We start from the raw sequence: 10,577 nt of genomic DNA, 5'->3' as shown, positions 1-10,577 counted from the left end.
AATTATAATTATTATTAACATTTTTTTAAAAAAATAAATTAATTAGCAAATTTTAATTTTAATTTCTATGAATTTCATGTTTTGTTCATTTTTTTAAATAATTAAAGAAAATGCAATCGATAAAATTACCATAAATGCCATAATAATTGAACAAAACAAATATAAACGAACTCTAGGTTAATGATAAATTAAACATTCTTTAATTTTTAAAATTATTCATTCTTTTTGGAAAATGGAAATAAAATAGATTTTAAATACTTTCACGAATCAAACATCGAGAGTGACTAAAAATGAGAATATTATAAGAATATTCGAATAAAGGAATATACTTTTTTGATTCAAACTCCCAAAATCATTTGCTCCACAACTAAAGTAATGATGGAAAAGATGATGAATCCATGTCTTACTTTAAATTGGAACATGTGGCATGTTCATGAAGTGCTCGTAGATATCAAGTTTCTTTGGAGGAGAACAACAAAAAAAATCATCTACTTGAAATAACTTATGGTGTTTGATTGTATTGTAATGTCACAATCCACACTTTGGTTGGGCTAACTTTTGAATTTTCGATCAATTTAGTGTGAGTTCTCTCCTGGGACCATTGTTCTTCACTCGCAGCTTCATTAGCAACCATAGAGGAGCATCCTCTAAGGAAACTTTGCTTCCCTATTTTGGTTTCTTATCTTCCATCTTGTGGTTGATGGTGATTTTGCCCATCAAAAGCTAAGAACTGTCTAGCTGATCCCCCATGGGTCCCTCAAAGGCATTGTCGGCGCAGATAACTGGCGGTAGTGGGGAGAAAAAATGGAGCCGACCCCCGACGGTAGTGTAGTAGTCCTTTCGGCCACTAAGTAATCCATCTCCTCATGCCTTCCTAATCAGTTCAGGGAAAAAGATCACTTTTAGAAGATTATGCTTTCATGAATCAAACAAGAGCAACTATTAGCAAAGAATAAGCAACAAAGACAACTCAAGAATCATGATCTCAACAACTAAGAACTACACATGGTTGTTCAAATGCAAAATTAAGAGTTCAAAGTTTTATGCTACATGAAACATATATATCACAAGCTGTTGTCGTTTACTTAATACAAGCTCCAAAAGTTATTATTCTTTAAGAAAATCGAAAAGACTCGATTAAACATTGATGGCTTCCACAGTAAACTGTCAACTAACAATCAGGTTAAGATGAAAGGTTCAAATTCTTCCTTAGCTTCTCCCTTTCTACATTGTGCCATTAGCGTATCAATGTGCATTTCCATATCCCAATTCTTCAGACAATAATCCATGAAGATCTCCCATGATTTGCCATTATATTGAATCTTTTACGTCGTACCTTTGAATACGTAAGTAACATGGACGTCATATGTAAGCAACATGCTTTCAGTGCCAAAGGTGACATCCTTTACACATTCTTCACTCCCTGTAACCACCAACTGAAGCTTAATTAGTTTATTTCTATATGTTATCATTTTATGTTTGAATTTTTTTGGAAGATCGTGACGTATTTCTCATCATAATATCCATGTTGTATGGCATAGGCACAAAAGTGCCAACATCTAATTCTAAGCCTAGCATGCTTACATGGTAAGTCATCAGATTTGTCGTATTCTCTTTGAAACACCAATCATAATTCTTAGTTCGAATAGAAAAGATGTCACTTGACTAAAATGGAGATCACATTCTCAAAAAATCAAACACAAGTAATAGTCACAAGCACTTCCTAGCTCTTATCTAACCATCACACCTAAACAATGTTGCATGCTACTCATAACAAGTTTTTCTTCTCAAGTCCATGTTTGTGCGGTGTACCTACAAAGAATAGTTGGACCCTTACTTGAGAAATTTATGTGCCTGAGAACATAGGTCCATCACAGCTCTTAAGCAAAGCTAAGTATTTATAACTCATTTTACTAGGTGAATCATAAAAAGAATCTGTCAGAGCAATGGTGATACTTTCATATAAGACACTAAATATAACCAGGAAGATCATTTTGCCAGGAGTGAAACATTAGTTTTGAATAACAATATCGCCAAATTATTACTTGAATATTTAGTCATACAAATGACCTTTAAATTCAAAGAAACTCTTGTGAATGCATATGCACTCAATCTGCGTTTCTGTTTGAGTTCTTCACTACCACGATATTGATGAACCTTTCCTCTAATCAATTTTCTAACAATTGTTTGGAGTTCTCATTCAGTTACGAATTCATCATCTCAAACTTGAGGATAGAAAGGTTGAGGAAAACAAGCTCCTCAAGACATGTCATCGAGTTCAAATCAACCACCTAACTTGCATGAAGAACATTGGATAACCTTAAAGAGATCAGTCAATTCCACCAGTTATATCAAGGGCGACAACGGATTGGGATTGAGAGCGCCATTATCAAAATCCCTCTTTTTTTGATATATTTCACCATTTTTATCCATCGAGCGTATCCGATCAAATCAACACCGACAAGAAGAAGACTAGCAATTCGTAATTCGAAGCGAAGCGAGAGAGAGAGAAGGGCACCTCTTGTGAGTATAGCGCCTCCGCCAGGTATTTGCTCGATCGCTTCGCCACCAGATTCGTCCGCGTCGCAATCGCCATCGCAATTGCCATCGCCGACGACGGCTGCGGGGTTTGTATTGGTCGTGGGATTTCCGGCGAGAGATTCGGGCCGGCCCAATTTAGACCAACTCGGACCGTAAACATCAGACCAAACCATAAGCCCATCGTATACTTTGGGTAATTTATTAAAACACGCTTCAAATGTTTAGTTTTACAAATTTGCATATAATACATTTTTAGATTTTTGGATATGTGGAAAAAAGAAGTTAAAATTATTTCTAGTCGACGAATTTAATTACAGGCTGTCACTTCTCTTTCCTTCGGAAGGAAGCTTAATTACCTTCTCTAATTACTAATTACTCCATTTAGTCGCTCACTAATCCACTAAACGACGGCGGAACGATCACCGACGACGACACCTTGAACCTCTTGCTTCCTCCGCCGCCGAGGACACCAGATGCTACCTCTCCCTCCCGCCAAAGAGCGCTCTGCTCCTCCCCTGCACCTTCGGCAGGAAGCGCCGCGGGGTCCTCCGGCGTCGTCGTCTTCGCCGGCACGATGATGCTGGGCGGCACCGCCATCTCCGTGGCCGGTCCACTGCCTCCTCCGAGATGGAATCCGCCTCCTCCGCCGCCGTGGCGGTGGAAGATGCTGGCGAACGTCGACTGGTCGCTCACCCTGTTCCGGCTTCCCTGTCCATGCGCACTTCGAGAGATGCCGCCGCCGCCGCCCACGAGGCCGCGGATCCCCCCGCTCAACCTCGCCCGCAGCGCGGCCAGAGCGGATGCGCCGATGGCGGCGCCCGCGCCAGCGAAGTTGGTGCGGGCGTTCTCGCCGCGCAGCGCCCGCGCAGCCTCGTCGTAGGCGCGCGCGGCCTCCTCTGCCGTGTCGAAGGTGCCGAGCCACAGCCGCACGTGCTGCGACGAGTCCTTGATCTCCGCCACCCACCGCCCCGACGGCCGCTGCCGGACTCCCACGAAGCGGCGGGCACCGGAGGTGGTCGACTTCGGCTTGTTTTCCGCGGCGGCGGATTTCAGGATCCCATTTCCCGGCATTATCTTCCACTGTTAATTACGATTAATTAATGAAATTAACGAATGTGATTAAGCAGCTCTTAATTTATATAGATTAAGGATGATACTTGGCACTTTGCATTTCGGTCCATTTTGTCGCATGCGTAGTTTTTATATTTTAGTCAGTTTGTAGGGGGCAATTTGCACTTCGTCCTTTCTTGCGCTGATGTGAACTCTTAATTTAATTACTTATTAATATATACGTGTCCAATAATATGTGACATTAAATCAAATATGGGTTTAATTTGAAAAGGAAAATATTAATTAATTTTTTAAAAAAATTACTGGAATGATTAAATAATGTTAAAAATTATAATTAAATAATTAACTAACTAATTAATTAGCGCGCAAGTGGACAGAGCCACGACGGCCTCTATTTAAGTCCATAATTAATGATTTGTACGGTTCCTAATTAATCCTAATTTGGCGGTATATTAATTAACGTATTCCAAATAATTCCAATACGTTGTGTCTACATATAACGGACAAAAATAACGTATGATATACCGTATATTATATATGTCATTGAGGTGAGTTTTGTTATGTAACGGAATTAAGAAAGAATGGAGAAAGTGACTTGATGATAAGAGAAAGGGATGGATGAAATGATTGAAGGAAAAGATAATTAAATAAATGAAGTGAATTATTTTAGGCGAAGAGAGAGGTTCCAAAATAATTGATTTATTATATTTTAATTATTTTCAATGGTAAAAGGGAATGTAGAGAGGGAAAACTAACTTGAAAAAGGAATGAGAAGAATGATTCGTTATTTTTTTTAGTTGATTCTATTAACAATTCAATGATTCGATATGAGGCCTGTTTGATTGAATGTAATTAACTTGTTCATCTTAAGTTGGTTTGTTGGACACATTACTGATCCATTTGTTCTATTCGATGTGTTCAATTTTTTCGGTATCTATACGTGCCGATCAGAAACGTGACCAAACACAAAAGAATAAATCAGAGGAAGTCTTGCGACTTGGAGAAATGTGGTGGTTTGAGAACATCTCCATCGAGAATATCCCCTAAAAACATAGCGCTCAAGCGAAGAAGTGGCGGTCTACCCACTCAGGTAAAAATCTATCTGAGTACTTTCTCGAATAAACCCCTCAAACCTCTTCTTTTCCTAACTGACTGATTTTGCGACAACTTCTCCACTGGGGAACGTCGCACACCATCGAGACCGCAAAAACATTTTCGTTTGAGGGTAGATATCCCCTCAACTTATTTCTATTAATCATCCATACTAATGATTTTCTAACCAACAATTTGATATATGACAACATCTTAAGTATTATTATAGTAGGAGATAACTAAAAGAAGAGGATGTCACCCAACCTACTGTACAAGAAAAGGAATGATGTCAGCGGACTAGGCACACATCAAGCCTTGTATAGTGAGACAAGGTTGATTGTGAACTCACCTTACCAAGAAGATATTCTTTCTCGGCTCTGTGTAGATTTGATCGTCAGAGGAGTCACACCTACTATGCCAGCTCTGTTGATTGGTGTTGACTCACAGACATGAGATTAGTTGGGGTTTGCAAGATCAGAAGCTTTGTCAAATTTTTACAGATAGAAGATCCATACGAATGCGCGAGATCAAACACTCTATTAGATTAGAATACGGAGAACTACGATCGTGCAACCAAAGAGAACAGTGGTGACCCACTATCAATTTCTTACAAGAACATGATTTAATTTTATAAAAATGTCAAAAATTATGATCAAAACTTCACAAGATTTTAAATGGATCGAGTTGCCTATTCAATTTAATTAAATTTTTTTAGTAAGTGACATAAAATAAGTAGCTAGTGAGGTGTCAACCTGCAAGTTACTCCTTACTTCTTATTCCACAATTTTTTTATTTATTTTCATATTTAAACAATATTTAGTGTTGCATTAATTAAATAACTAAAATAATAATTATGTAGGCAGGTTTAGCAAGAAGGCAAGTCTCCAAATGGATTCATTTAAAGAAGTTTGCATTAATTTAACTATTGCTACAAAATAATTAATTTTTTATCATGCAATCATTAATTGGATCATCTCTAAAATTGTTTTTTATTTAATACTATTTTTTAATATCTTCTGCAGACCATTGCACCATATCTAATTTAATAATGACTGAATTATATCCGATATTCTCATTTTTTATTTATATATAATTTAATTATGATTTTAATATTTTTAATCTATGTTTAATAATTATTATGAAATGTTTGGTGTTTACCCTTCCATTTTTTTTATTTTGATAATATAAATTAATATTTCTCCACAAATAGCAAGTTGGAAAAGATATCATTTAAGTTCAGTCATTTTCCATGTGCGATTTAATTTCCAAAAAAAATTAAATAAGTAGAATTATTCGAATTAATAATTCCCCATTTTATTTTTTACTTTTATAATACCGCATATGTATTATAATCTCTTGCTGTAAAAATCGTAGTTAAAATGGCAACTTACCAAAGCCAATCCGATGCCAGTTTTGGTATCAATCAATTCTTAGAATGAAATGAGCTTGCAAAAATTTTCCCGGATCGCGTCCAATCCTGACCCTATCTTTCCTTCTCCATCACCGCATCCGACGGATAGATTTCTTAAATTAGTGTGGAGCTGTGCAATACGGGCTGCAGCGTATCCGGCGATACGCTTAATGCCTCGTTTTGTTTAAATTAATCCCCCCGGTTCCACGCCTTCCTGATTCGGCTGAACGGGATGATTCGTCCGTCAGATCTCCATCCGACGGTGTCGATTTTTCCGGTTCGATCGAACCGGTTTAGGGGCAAAAACGTCATTTCGTGTTCGACTGTTCTCTTATAGTAAAAGTTCATCTCCTCCAGTCCCCTACATTTCTTGTTCCTCGATCTTTGCCCCGTCGCCATCACTGCGACGCCGCAGTCGTCTTCATCTGCAAAGTTCGATCGGTTTCCTGTCGGATGTAAGAGAATGATCTCGCATCCCTAATTTTTATCCTTTTTCGTGATTGGTTTTCTGCAAAAGGAGGTTTTTTTTAATGCTGTTTGACTGCGGGATGAAGAAGTCAAACTGACGACACTGCGAAGAGGAGTCAGCGCTTTGTATTTTGTCTTTGGTTTTAGTCTGAGCGAAGAGGAGTGGAAGCGTGCGTTTGTTTTTTGATTTGCTAATTCGATGTTGCTGTTGTTTTGGTTAGATTAATTGTTCATGCAATTTCTTTCCCTCTGCTGCCATTTCTGCATGATTTGGGAGTTCTATTGTCGGTTTTTTTACGTCAAAGATGGAACCTTTGGGGTTGAAAAGTTTGTTTTTTTTTGTTGTTTTAATCTGATATTTATCTTCTTCTTCTTTGTTTTACTCCTTTAATGGCTGATGGAAATATCGCTCCATGAATGGAATTGATTGAATGATTATTTGGTCAGAGAAAAATTAGCGAGATCATGATGAGAGGTCAGGAAGAGGAAGCGCCGACAACGAAGAAATTTGGAAGTGCATCCGACAACGACAGATCCGAAATCTACAGCCAAGCGGGGGCAGCCGCTGCGGTGGCTGCCGGAGAGTTGACTCAGCCAACGCAGCATAGATTCGCGAGTCCTGGATTTGTTGCCAACGGCGGCCTCGCTCTCGGGCTGGTAATTAATTCATCTCGATCCATTTGAACGACATTAATGGTTTTCGAGTTAATCTATGACGGCGCTTAATTTTGTTGTCTTTTTATGGAGTAGCAATCGAACGTGGACATCCAGAATAATGGGATGATGGCCGGCGTCGCCTCGGGCAGCGTCGGCAGCAGGGAACATGCGGAATATTCCAGCAACAGGAACAGGGAAGACGACGACGATAGCAGGTCAGGGAGCGAAAACTTGGACGCCATCTCCGGCGACGATGCCGATCAGGGGAGTAATAGTAGTAATCGCCGCCGAAGGAAGCGATACCACCGCCACACCCCGCAACAGATTCAAGAACTTGAAGCGTAAGCTCGATCGATCGAGGTTCTATTTGAGTTTATTTTCGATCGGCACTTAATTATTCGACTTTCTTAATGTAGGATGTTTAAGGATTGCCCTCACCCGGACGATAAGCAACGCCAGGAGCTCAGCCGGCGGCTCCGCTTGGAGCCTCGGCAGATCAAGTTCTGGTTCCAGAACAGAAGAACGCAAATGAAGGTGCAATCATATAATTGGTGTGATATTTAGGTTAAAAATTGGATTTTGATTTGGTAAATTTGCAGACGCAAATCGAGAGGCACGAGAATTCGATACTGCGGCAGGAAAACGACAAGCTGCGAGCTGAGAACGTGCATTATCGGGACATGATGGTCAACCCTCGGTGCCCCGATTGCGGCATGCCGGCGACGCTCGGCGAGATCTCGCCTGAGGAGCAGCACCTCCGTATCGAGAACGCCCGCCTCAAGGAGGAGCTCGACCGCGTCTGCACCCTCGCCGGCAGATTCATCGGCAAGTCGTTCTCTTCCCTGTCCGTCCCTGCAGCACCGCCGATGAGCAGCATCTTCGAGCTCGGTGCCTCCGTCGCGGCCGGCAACTACGCTGCCGGCGGGCTTTCCTTGGTTCCACCTCCCGTCGGCGCCTTCCATCCGGACTACAACGCAATGGTGAACCCCGTAATCCCGCCGCCGCCGGGGATGCAGGGTGGCGAGCGGGGTTTGCTTGTGGAGCTAGCTCTGGCGGCGATGGAGGAGCTCGTGGCCATCGCGCAGCTGGAGGAGCCGCTCTGGGTTCGCGGCTTCGACGGCGCTGCGGAGACGCTCAACTATGAGCAGTACTGCAAGTACCGCCGCATCACGGGGCTGTCGCCGGTGGGATACACGTCGGAGGCGACGAGGGAGTCGGGGATGGTGCTCATAAGCGCCATCGCTCTCGTTGACACCATGATGGATGCCGTACGTAGCCATCTTTTTCATACAAAAATCAAATTTTTTATTCCCGATTACAAAAAAAAAAGAAAACAATCATTATTATTTTTGATTAAACGCAGAATAAATGGACTGAAATGTTCCCCTGCATCGTCACCGCGGCGAACGTCGACGAAGTCATAACCCCCGGCGTCGCTGGAACAAGAGACGGAGCGCTGCAAATCGTGAGCAAATTATAATTAACCCACAAATCGCATTTAATCTCATCAATTAACGAAGATAATTTGTGATGTCTTGATTAATTAATTAAAGATGCAAGCGGAGCTGCAAGTGCTGTCGCCGTTGGTGGCCGTCCGCGAGCTCCGCTTTCTCCGGTTCTGCAAGCAGCACGGGGAGGGCACTTGGACCATCGTCGACGTCTCCGTCGACGGCATCAGGAACGGCTGCGGGGTAATCCCGGCGAGCTGCCGACGTCTGCCTTCCGGTTGCCTGGTGCAAGATATGGCGAATGGCTACTCCAAGGTTTGAGCTTTTCTTGGTCTGAATCAATCTCCGGCGGTTTACGGATCAATTTATGGATGGTGCAGGTGACGTGGGTAGAACATACCGAGTATGACGAAGAGCAAGTGAGTGAAATGTACAAGCAGCATCTCCGCTCGGGCATGGCCTTCGGCTCTGGCCGCTGGGTCGCCGCCCTGCGGCGCCGTTGCGAGGTCGTCGACCTTCTCACGTCCTCCATCGCTCGCCGTGACCTCGACACCGGCATGATGCTCGCGCAACTGAGCATGCTGAAGCTGGCGCAAAGGATGGCGCGGGCATTCGCCGCCGGCGTGTGCGCGTCGGCCGTCGGAGAGTGGCGCAAGGTGGAGCAGGATAATCACATCGCCGGCACCGCGTTGGCGGCCGCCACATCGAGCTTGATGACGAGGAAGAGCTTTCCTGAGGCCGGAGAGACGCCGGGGATCGTGCTCTGCGCTTCGACGGCGGTGTGGATGCCGGTGGCGCCCAGACGGCTGTTTGATTTCCTCCGCGACGAGAGCTGCCGGAGCCAGTGGGATGTGCTCGGAGACGACGGTCCACTTTACAGGATGACTCACCTCGCCATGGGACGCGACGAGGCCAACGCCGTCGTCCTCCTCCGCTCCGCCGTAACTAATCGATCGATCCTTGCTCAATTAATCCTCTTCGATAATCAATCTAAATAGCATCAATTATTTTGCAGGCGGCACAGCAACTGATCATTCAAGAGACGAGCATCGACGCCTCCGGCGATGCGATGGTGATCTACGCACCGGTGGACGTGGGGTCGATGCACCAAGTGATGAACAACGGCGGAGACCCGGCGCACGTGGGGCTCCTCCCGTGTGGCTTCGCCATCCTTCCGGATGGGATGGCCGGAGCCGGCGGGCTGAACTCAGGCTCGCTGCTGACCGTGGGATTCCAAGTCAGCCACCGGACGGCGAGTGTGACGCCGGAGGCGGTGGAGATGATCAACGGCCTCGTCTCTCACACCCTGCAAAAGATCCAAATCGCCCTCAATATAATTACCAACTGAGATGATCGATTTGTTTAGGAATTAATAATCAATTGGAGTCGATGGGCAGTAATTGCATCGACGACTCCAAATCAAACCCAAAATGTTGTTTTGTTCTTAGAATTTATTCAGCTCATGCTCCATTAATTAATTTCCTGCATGTTTATATATATTTTTATTGATTGATTTCAAGACAATTGTTGTATTGACAAGCTTCAATTTAAATTTGGATGTTAACATTTTGTAAGGAAAAAGAAAAAGATAGATTAGTTCATCAGAGTACCACAAAGAACTGCACAATCTAAAAGTAATCTCTTTGGTCATCATAGAAACTCAAAAATAATATATCATTGATATTAAACATACAATAGTGTACACAAAATTTCGTTTAATGAAATCCATGCTTAGAGAAATAGATGAACAATTTGTCAAACATTGTAGGGATTACCAATAAATAGAGAAAAGAAAGAAAAAAAAAAACTATCACCTTGATTTTGTGGTGAGATGAGCAAGGCACTGGCTTATTCTTGCAGAAGCACGATACTGATTTCAACAAATGCTT

At 42.7% G+C, this 10,577-nt stretch overlaps 2 protein-coding genes and 1 long non-coding RNA gene across 3 annotated transcripts; 1 reads left to right on the top strand and 2 right to left on the bottom strand.

Moving 5' to 3' along the window:
- Nucleotides 1–832: 832 nt before the first annotated feature.
- Nucleotides 833–2,594, bottom strand: LOC141814299 (uncharacterized). Its single transcript, XR_012600480.1, has 3 exons — nucleotides 2,519–2,594; nucleotides 1,337–1,423; nucleotides 833–874 (listed from the first exon to the last, which is right to left on the bottom strand). It is a non-coding gene; the product is annotated as an uncharacterized LOC141814299 (long non-coding RNA).
- A 328-nt stretch (nucleotides 2,595–2,922) lies between these two features.
- LOC141814379 (uncharacterized) lies at nucleotides 2,923–3,612 on the bottom strand. The gene has a single exon (XM_074702333.1). The coding sequence runs from the start codon at nucleotides 3,610–3,612 to the stop codon at nucleotides 2,923–2,925; it is 690 nt and encodes a 229-aa protein (XP_074558434.1).
- A 3,436-nt stretch (nucleotides 3,613–7,048) lies between these two features.
- Nucleotides 7,049–10,036, top strand: LOC141815226 (homeobox-leucine zipper protein HDG1-like). The gene is made up of 8 exons (XM_074703139.1): nucleotides 7,049–7,240; nucleotides 7,334–7,581; nucleotides 7,657–7,774; nucleotides 7,840–8,508; nucleotides 8,604–8,705; nucleotides 8,794–9,003; nucleotides 9,069–9,629; nucleotides 9,704–10,036. Exons 1-8 carry the CDS (start codon nucleotides 7,049–7,051, stop codon nucleotides 10,034–10,036), a joined length of 2,433 nt encoding a protein of 810 aa, XP_074559240.1.
- Nucleotides 10,037–10,577: the final 541 nt, after the last annotated feature.

This window comes from Curcuma longa, chromosome 21 (genome assembly GCF_044706935.1).
Source record: "Curcuma longa cultivar G26 ecotype Majalengka, Jawa Barat chromosome 21, ITB_CL_G26_1.1, whole genome shotgun sequence".
Classification (NCBI taxonomy): domain Eukaryota; kingdom Viridiplantae; phylum Streptophyta; class Magnoliopsida; order Zingiberales; family Zingiberaceae; genus Curcuma; species Curcuma longa.
This window is presented reverse-complemented; position numbering and strand designations above follow the sequence as displayed.

What these genes read in the sequence shown, in the direction of transcription:
- LOC141814379 (XM_074702333.1), bottom strand. Translation starts at nt 3,612, where the DNA reads ATGCCGGGAAATGGGATCCTGAAATCCGCCGCCGCGGAAAACAAGCCG.
- LOC141815226 (XM_074703139.1), top strand. Translation starts at nt 7,049, where the DNA reads ATGATGAGAGGTCAGGAAGAGGAAGCGCCGACAACGAAGAAATTTGGA. An exon ending in ACAGAAGAACGCAAATGAAG is followed by an intron (nt 7,775 to 7,839) that starts GTGCAATCATAT and finishes GTAAATTTGCAG; the next exon opens with ACGCAAATCGAGAGGCACGA. An exon ending in GAGACGGAGCGCTGCAAATC is followed by an intron (nt 8,706 to 8,793) that starts GTGAGCAAATTA and finishes AATTAATTAAAG; the next exon opens with ATGCAAGCGGAGCTGCAAGT.